Source organism: Heterocephalus glaber, unplaced genomic scaffold (genome assembly GCF_053883595.1).
Source record: "Heterocephalus glaber isolate CG9 unplaced genomic scaffold, H.glaber_assembly_v1.0 deba00001299, whole genome shotgun sequence".
In the NCBI taxonomy this organism is placed as follows: domain Eukaryota; kingdom Metazoa; phylum Chordata; class Mammalia; order Rodentia; family Bathyergidae; genus Heterocephalus; species Heterocephalus glaber.
The window spans coordinates 78220-87027 of NW_028258246.1; the positions used below are offsets into that span (position 1 = coordinate 78220).

At 47.4% G+C, this 8808-nt stretch overlaps 1 protein-coding gene across 1 annotated transcript; it reads right to left on the minus strand.

Annotated features, from left to right (window-relative positions):
* Positions 1 to 2865: 2865 nt before the first annotated feature.
* On the minus strand, positions 2866 to 7935 carry LOC101722663 (putative speedy protein E7). The gene is made up of 7 exons (XM_013073537.3): positions 7915 to 7935; positions 7271 to 7449; positions 6898 to 7109; positions 6232 to 6290; positions 5550 to 5635; positions 3559 to 3727; positions 2866 to 3397 (listed from the first exon to the last, which is right to left on the minus strand). The coding sequence occupies exons 1-7, from the start codon at positions 7933 to 7935 to the stop codon at positions 3323 to 3325; spliced, it is 801 nt and encodes a 266-aa protein (XP_012928991.2). The 3' UTR covers positions 2866 to 3322.
* Between the last annotated feature and the right edge of the window lie 873 nt (positions 7936 to 8808).

Sequence of the window (8808 nt, forward strand, 5' to 3'; positions counted from 1 at the left end):
ACCAGGCCGTCAGGGCACCTCAGCTGAATAAAGGACTTCTGAAGGCAAGTGGTTCACATCAGAATTCCTCTCCAATTTGCCTTTTAAAAATTTATTTATTTTGGCACACAGGGGATTGAAACCAAGTTCCATTCATTTTTCACGCTGACACCTCCATTTCCAAACATTTTTAATTCATAATTTGAGATAGAGTCTCATGATGGCATTCAATAGTACAGGTTAGATCTGAGCTGGTGATCTTCCTGCTTCAGCACCCCAGAGTGCTGGGATGACAGGTGTGCACCTCTTCCCACTGTGGTGAAAGGAGCCCATCCTTAATGGCTTCTCCCTTCATTTGGATTTCCATGTCTCCGCGTCTCCGCTTTCCCTGCTCACCTCACCTCCCTCCTCCCCTAACGCACCCATCAGACTTTCAGCTTCTTCCATGTCTCAGCCTTTCCTACACTGCCAAAATTGATTCCACTTCTTTCTTGGTCCCCCTTCTCATCTCCTCTGTCTGCCAGTGTTTGGACTTACTTTCTTCTAACTAACGAGTTGTTCGAGCGCCTCTGCTCCACAGCTGCTCGCCTGTTCTCTGATGCTCCCATCCCCCAAGATGATTCTCTACAACCATGCAGCATCCCTGCTCTTAGCCCTTTCATCTCCACCCCCATGGATTTGACAGCTTTGGCTCTTCAGATCAGATCATCACACTTACTCAGAAATAGCTGCTGAAGGGCTGGGGATTTAGCTCAGTGGTTCCACCACCTGTCTTGCAAGCGCAAGGTCCTGAGTTCAATCCCCGGTACCAAAAAAAGAAAGAAAGAAAGAAAGGAAGAAAGAAATGGCTGCTGTATGCTCACTTCCACAGTTGTTCCTAATTTTCTAGATTTCTTTTCTAGTATGTAAACCTGGCATAAGATGTGAGAAAGAATGCCCTATGACTGAAATCCCCCAGGGATGCCCTCCTTGCTTGTGTACTCCATCCTATCCTGGATCATTGCCAGGCAGTGCCCCTCATTTAGGTGCTTTTCTTTTACTTAGGATTTACGGTGATTATCCAGGCACCCACAGAGTTTGCTTCCTTCCTTCGCTCTTGCTGGCTTCTCTACTGCAATCTCTATGCATCATTTCCTTCTTTAAATCTGTAGGGTACATTTTTTGTGGTATGCTTGGAGGTTTTGCATGTTTCCTTTGCATGCATGAAAAGAAAATGAGTATTTTCTTTTCACATTTAAGAAATTTGGTCAAATAAAAGCAATTCAGACTGACAATGTCACGCACATCAAGAAGGTGAGCAGACAGTTCCTTTTTATGATCTATCCAGAAGAGTTTCATGGCCTTGTCCTCTTCAAAGCACAAGTTGCTTTACCATCCACCTGATGTTTTGCATGTCAGATACGTGAGTGAAACTGAGTTAAAGAATGACAGCTCAATGTTCACAATCAATAAGGAAGAACAGTATGGTTTTTATTTGCAAGTGTCTGGGGTACTGCTACCCATCTGTAAGGATAATGCATATACAAACTCGTTACCTATATCACTTAAAATGGCTAACACAAATCATTGGAAGAACAAGGTCATAGATATTGATTAAATACAGCAAAATTTATATGATTACAAGATTGACAATAAACCAATGAATATTTTACTATATATTGAAGCAATCTACGACAACAGTATGGTTCTAATATTCTATTTTAAATAATTTCTTCCAAATCTGACACTGTACAGGTCATCTTGAAATATTATCAAATAAATGAGGTACAGAGTATATAAAATTAGCAGATGTCTAAACTGCTAATTAAGGGGAAACTTGAATGAGTAGTGTAAAATTTAGAAGGTGACAGAGAAAAACTGGTTCCTAATGGTCCCCGCATGGGTTTGCCAGCGCCAGGGAATATCGTATGGTGATTGCATTTCAGTGCTCCCCTGGGCCCAGAAATCTGAAAGGAAGAGAGACACTGTCAGATTTCATGGGGGAAATTTTCTAGATTTATACGCAAACAAGATATATCATATACAAATACAAAAGCAAGATATATCATACACAAATACCTAATGATGAATGTCATGGTATGGTATACCTAAAATGTACCAATAAACTTAATGAATTTTTAAAAAGCCCATCCCAACTATAGTTTCAGTTCATTCAAGTCCAGCTTGATCTCTAATCCTTCCTTCTTAACCCTAGTCCTGAATGATCATTCCTAGTTGTGGTCCCCAGACTTTTTGACACACATTCCAAAATTCACTTGAGATATCTTAAGGTTAGACCCACGTCCCTGCTGTATAGTGAGAACTTGAGCTGATTCTTCTCAGAGATGAGAGCACGCTTGGAGAATGTGGCACATTTCCACTTACCTCTCACCTTAGTGCTTTCCACACAGTTAGCATCTGGACTTCCATCTTTGGTGGGGACATCACTGATATGTCCACATGGTAACCATCAGCCCACATGCCTAATGCCTAATCCCAAGGACCAGTGCCTCACTAAAATTCTTACTCCTAAATTTGGCTGGTTGCACAGGATTTAAAATAAGACCTTATGTCTCTGCCCAAACCCTTACTGTACCATCTCTATCTTAATAAGTAACCCCCAAACTAATATATACCTTTCATCATTCTGACAGATATCCATGACCTTACACTTGAAAAGAAAATGTGTAATTATTGGAGAGGAGAAATTCATCCACAAGTGGAAAGACAAGATAGGAAAAACTCTCAGGTACCACTCAACCATGGGCAATGTGTCTGCAAGCAACTTGGGGTGTACATGTGGTCTTGGATAATTTTCTCCCCTTTCTGAAAATGGAAACCATTCCATCTGATAGCTTTTGATGCAATATTCAGATTGTGAGAAAACAGTTCCTCTCTGTGTGACCCCTAAAGGATGACATAGCCTATAGAGAAGACCAAAGGTAAAAGTACAACTTCTGCAGGGCAATGAAAAGTTATGGCTAGTAGATATTCACTTGCAGCGAAAACCAATTTTTCCTCCACAATGAGATTTCAACACATTTTCCCTGAGTGAAAGGATTTCTACCGAATCACTGCTCAGGGACAGTCTGGTTCTGTGAGGTCTGACTGAACAGTGTCCCTGCACCTGGCACATCCCTCTGAGGTCGCTTCTGTGTACCTGTCACCTTGGTGGCTGTGGAGGAGAGAAAGGGAGGCTAAGCATGTGCCTGAGGCTGAGCTGTTCCTGATGTGCAGACAGTGGATAGGGCAGGAGGATCATGAGAGGAGGGCGGTGCCTGGGTTCTCTGCCTTTTCAAGATAGAAGGCAGTGGTGCTGTCTCAACCCTGGGGACACACGCATACCTTTTTGACACCAGTGTCCTCAGGGCTCCAGTGTTCCCAGAATGAGTTTACGATCTCTTCTCCATACCCACAGCCCAGGATCGTAAGCTTGGATCTGGAAAGCAAAGAAGCCCCGGAGGTGATGAACACCTCCAGTAACACCACCCTGTTGTTCAGCCTGCTTTTCTTTCTGATCACCGATCCCTACCCCTCCTCTGTTTGCATCTGGCTCCAATCCAGACCCCCCTTCCCAGCCAGTCCCAAGGCCCCACCCACCTCTTCACACTCCTCTCGAGTCACCCTCAGGTTCCAGCCCATGCAACGGATGAATTCATAGCGCAGCTTTTGGAATTTGGGAATCTGGGCCAAGTTCCTCTCATAGAGGAAGAAGAACATGTCATATTTCTGTAGTTGACTATCTTTTTCCATCTCATTGGCGAGGTAGCTGGGAAAGACAACAGGTTGCTCATCAGGGTCACGGTCAGGAAGGAGTTGTGCCCCAGGTTGTCTCCGAAAGAGGTTTGGCAGGTCCCTTTCAGCTCAGGATCCCATCAGCCCTATGCAGGGCTCCTGAGGACCAGGTATCTTTGGAGAGGCCAAAGCTGCATAGGGCCGTACTGAAGGTGCCTCCAACCTGGGAGATGAAGAAGGAATCCCTGTGCAGAGCCTGAGTTGGACTCCTACCCCTGTCACCCTGTGCCTACACATGTCTCCTGGCCAGGGAGGAGCACTTAGTTGAGGGTGAACTTGATATTGTTCTGTGTCCATCCCTCTCCTCCTGAATGGCTAATACAGGGCTCAGTACAGAGGAGGCATGAATTCCACCTAGGTTTCCTACCCATCCATTCCCCATTGCTTTACAATCCCTGGCAGGGGATGAGCCACAGAAGGCTTTGTTGAACAAATGAATGAAGGCATGAATGGTATCTTTATCTGTAGGCAGAAGCCATACAGAGTACCTTGTGGACGCATTGCTGTAAAAGAGAAATACCTGCAGATTGCCAAGGGTTGAGGGGACTGTGTTAAGAATGGATGGATCCTTTCCCAAGAACCAGGCCTCAGCAATTGTCCTCCCCAAAGAAATTTAAGTAAAGAGAGGAGGCGGTGAGGAATTAAGATTTCAAAATATCTTGGACCAAACTACTGTTGGAATCCTGAAGGTGGGAGATCAGGGAAAAATGCAGTCAGTTTGGGAGCTTTGTTTTGCTTGCAGTACTAGGACTGAACTCAAGAGAGTCCATGCTGATCGACATCCCCAGTCAGTTGTATTTCTCCTTTGGAAGCAGTGTCTTGCTTTCTTACCAGTTTGCCGAGGCTTGTCTCAACCTCGCCGCTCTCCTAACTCAGTCTCCCAGTGAACACTGATTACAGGAGTGCGCAAAAAAGTCCAGGTTTGTTTATTTTGAAAGAGGGTTTCATTGAGTTGCCTTTGACCTTGAACAGTTGGTCTCGAACCAATGGATTCGAACAATCCTTGCCCTACATCTTCCAGAATTGCTGAGAATACAAGTGTGCATCACTGTGGCCATCCAAGTTTGGATGTTTTAACCAACTTGAAGATCCAGAGTTTTATTGAGGTTCAGTGTGTAAAGATGTGGACAGAAAAACAAGATAAGGAGAGAGAATTGTGTTTGGAAATAACAGTGAAGGGAAAGAAAGAAATATGAAGATGATAAGCTGGTTCGGTGACAGAGACATTGTAGAGTGGGTGAATTCAAGGGAGACCTGAATTAGCAGTTCAGTAGGCATGAGGCAAGTGAGCTGTTGGCCCATCTTTTGGAACGATGATCAGGCACCAGAGATAGAGCTTGTTCCTCCGTGGCTTGTGGAATGGCTTGTCAGTCAGACCAGCAGGGAACATGTTGCACTCAGTCTCTGGCCTAAAACGGAGGGCATACTTGGGACATCAGTCTTAGAAATCCAGAGGAAAGGAACAGAAAAAGACCTTTGGTATTGCTGAGGAAGGAGACACTCAGGAGGGTCTGACATGGCTGCCCCTTTGGTCTGTGGGCTGAGGGCCACAGGTAGATTCTTCTGGCCTATGTTCTCTGAGGGTCTCTGTTTCCCCCGGTTCCGTTCCTTTACTGACAGGATGGTAGATTGAAATTTTCACTAAGAGAACTATTGTAACACTCTAGTGTGAGGTTCATTTTGCACACAGTCAGCAGTACAAAAAGAGACTGGAAAACTAGAGGATAGGATAGAGTCCTCCCACCCCGTCCAGGGAGGGAACTATCAAGGACTCTCAGGGCCAACGCGGTACTCACAGAGCCAGGAAAAAGTGGGTCCTCGTGTACTCCCAAGGAAAGAGGCCAGCCCGGCTGAAGTAGGCGATGACCATGGCCAGGAGGTACTGGTGGGGAGAGAGGAGGACAGTCAAGGGTGGGCAACCTGGAGGCGGGGGCGTGAGGGGTCGGGGATTGGGAGGGGCTGCAGGGCTTCACTCAGAGAAGAGAAGCCGGGGTCAGGTGGCCTGGTTATTGGGGCAAAGTCAGGTGTTGGAGGGGTTTTTTTGCGACTGAGAGCATCCGAGAGCATGGAGGCCATGGTGCCCAGGAACGCACTTCCACAGGTGTCTTTCAGACAGGGCATGGAGGTCATTTGGATGTGACTGGGGTCCCTTCAGTTAGAGCAAATAGCTTCCCCAGAGCTAAGGGAGGGAACAGCAGCTTCAGGCAGCACTGGCCAGAGAAGTCATATTGAGGGAAGACTCTGTCCTGGGCTCGGATCCCAGAAGACCCAGGTAGAGGACGGTGTGCTCGCCCAGTCCGAAAAGACCAGCCAGGCCCAGCGGGGAGACCGTGCTCAGACCTAAAGGGACCTTGAGGGTGGGCAGGTGAGGAGGGAGCTCTAAGGAGGGGCTGAGAGAGGACTGACTGCAGGGTTGGAACTCGGCCCTCTCCATGCTTTGGCACAGTGACAGCTCTTCCTAGGGTGTAAGGGCCTCACCTTATCGGAAGCTCGGAGATTCATGTCCCAAGCCAGGAATCTTTTGACAACGGGATCCTCTGGGAAGAGAGGGGAGCATTAGGTTGGGACCTACAAAGTTACTACTTTGAGCAAAAGAACGTGGAGTCAAACCACATTTGCCTGGGAGATGGTGCTGGATTTTATCAGGCTAATGGGAAGGGGAGGAAGAAGTCTCGCCTCATTCCTGAAATGCCTTCAAGAGCAACTGTGAGTCCCGGCTAGCAGCAATATTAGCCAGGTTAGAACAATAGAGCAGGCTGGGGTGGCCTCTCCCGGCACAAAAAGGCACCGCTTCAGAGGTCAGAAGTCACGTAACTTCTTTTCTTTGTGATGGTTACATCTAGGTGTGACCGTGACCAAGTTGACCCTTAGGTGCTGCAACTATTTCCATTCAGGAAAGTCAGCGATTGCCCTGTGTCAGAGGGCCATGTCGGGTCCAAGCTTTATGCTCCCCCGTGAGGACCTATTTTGAGGTGTGTGTCCTGTCTTCTATGTGAGTGGAGAGGGATGGCCCTGGAGTCCCTTGGGAATGGAGAGGAGAGCTTATGTTCACAGAGTGCTCCCTTCCCTGGGAGGGGGATGTGCCTGGTTGTCTCCTGTGTTCCTAAATAACCAGTTTGGAGGTGCTGTGTAAGGTCCCCTTACCCAGCAGCCTGGTGAAGGCTGCGTGGTGCTCAGGCAGCACTGATGACAGGTGTTTCATCTTCCTTTTCTTCTTGAGGCCGCAAGGCTTCTCTGTGACACCCACGTGTGTAGAGGGTACAGGGCTTAATCCTCGGGATGGTTCCTGGGGCTCCTCAATAAGCAGGGACAGATGTTCTCTCCACCTTTTTTGAGGTGGCAGCCTGATGTTTTCCCTGGGGGATGAGGTAAATCAGGGGCCTAAGTTAAAGCAGCAGGAGCCCCCCCCCCATCCTCCTTATACACTGACCACCCGCTCTACAGTTTGTGGCCAGAGGACTGAGGTGGGAGGCTGGGCTTCCCCTCTAGAGCTGAATGAGAACCCCCTTGATATTACTTCTCCTGCGCAGCCTCTGCTTCCAACTCTGAACGAGAGGAGCCCCTCTGCTTCTTCTGGGCAGGCCTCTGAAGCATGAAGTAGGGTGGAACTCCAGCGATGCCATCACGCACATCCCGCCGGTCCTCCTGCACCTCCTCCTCCTCCTCAGACACTGGGGACCAGTCTGCCTTCCTCTTCTGACAGGCCACAGGTGGAAGACTGGATACTTCCCACAGGACTGAGGAAAGAAACCCAGGTCCAATGGGCCACTTCTGCCTTTGGAATTCAGCCTTTAACAGTCTCAGCCCAAGTCCACCCTTCCGTAAAAACCCCAAATTTCTTCCTCTGCTTTCCCCTTAAAGCCACTGTTCTATCCTTAATGTTTGCTGATCTCCATCTTAATCTAATTCTCCTTCCCACGTGTTCTTATACACCCTTTCACTCCTGGAAGCAGCAACCTCTGCTTCAGGCACCCTTTCACATACACAGTGTTGCAACTCATGTCCCGCTTGCTAGGTTTTCTATCCATTACCCATCCTTGTCCCACCTCCTGGCTTTTCTTTCTCTGATTTTTGCCTTCTTGAATCACTACTTCCCTCATTTGTAGTCCTTCCTCTTTGCTGGTTACCTTCACAGACCTCTTTTATCTCCAGCCCCCTCACCTGATTGTCCTGGGATCTCATCATGCACTATCACTACTTCCAGGGAATATAGTAGAGAGATAGGCTGTGGACGCTGGTCCCCCGGCTGGGAGGATGGTTCCTCAGTGGCCATGCCTTCTCTCAAATGCCTTTGTTTCCTTGCCAAAACACAGACTCTGGTCTGTCCACTCTCAGTTAATGTAATTCTGTCAAACCCAAGCCACTGTCTTTTTTACAGTCAGGTCCTGAGTCTCCAGTGGAGAACAGTTCTGCGAAGCAGCTGTTGCTCACTGGGCTGCCAACTGCCGCTTGGATTTGAACCGTCCAATCAGGGAGGTCGGAATCCTATGAGGCCATCATGAATTCTGACCTCAGACCCAGTTTGAAGGAAAACATACCTAACTGCCAGACTGGACATGGGTCTATGGCATCTCCTGCCAGGTACCCAAACTTTGTCCATCATTCATTCTAAAGTCTCCTTGTGTCCTCTGTGTTCCTCTCTTTTCTCAACACATGGCATTTTATGTTCACTGTCATCTCCAACCACGTGTTATCTTGCTAACCTCTGTGCTTTTCTCCTTAAGAGTATAGACTGGTGAGAGAGGCAGTATAGTGCTCAGGATATTTAGGGAGATCGAAAATGACACAACCGCATCCGGAGGGCTTAGGCATGGACAAAAGATCTCGGGCATTGACTTTTTGACTTAAATTTTTCAGTTTGGGCAAGCTCATCTCCCCCCCAAGGTTTCAGTGGTCCTTTCTGTGTTTGGGAATATGTACTGGGGACACACATTCCACCTCTCTTGACAGAGAGAGTGGTTGTAAGGAAAAATAAAAGCCTAAATGTGGTCCATTTTCTAGAGGAAAGAGTTATACACTGAGTTGAAAATTACTGACAGTTTTTAAACTGCCTCA

Excerpts from the sequence above, each read along its gene's own strand:
- LOC101722663 (XM_013073537.3), bottom strand. The coding sequence starts at position 7,935 with ATGAGATCCCAGGACAATCAG. Across the intron at positions 7,450-7,914 it reads TGAGATCCCAGGACAATCAG|AAGAGGAAGGCAGACTGGTC; the intron begins GTGAGGGGGCTG and ends GTGGCCTGTCAG. Across the intron at positions 7,110-7,270 it reads GCAGAGGCTGCGCAGGAGAA|GGAAAACATCAGGCTGCCAC; the intron begins GTAATATCAAGG and ends CTCATCCCCCAG.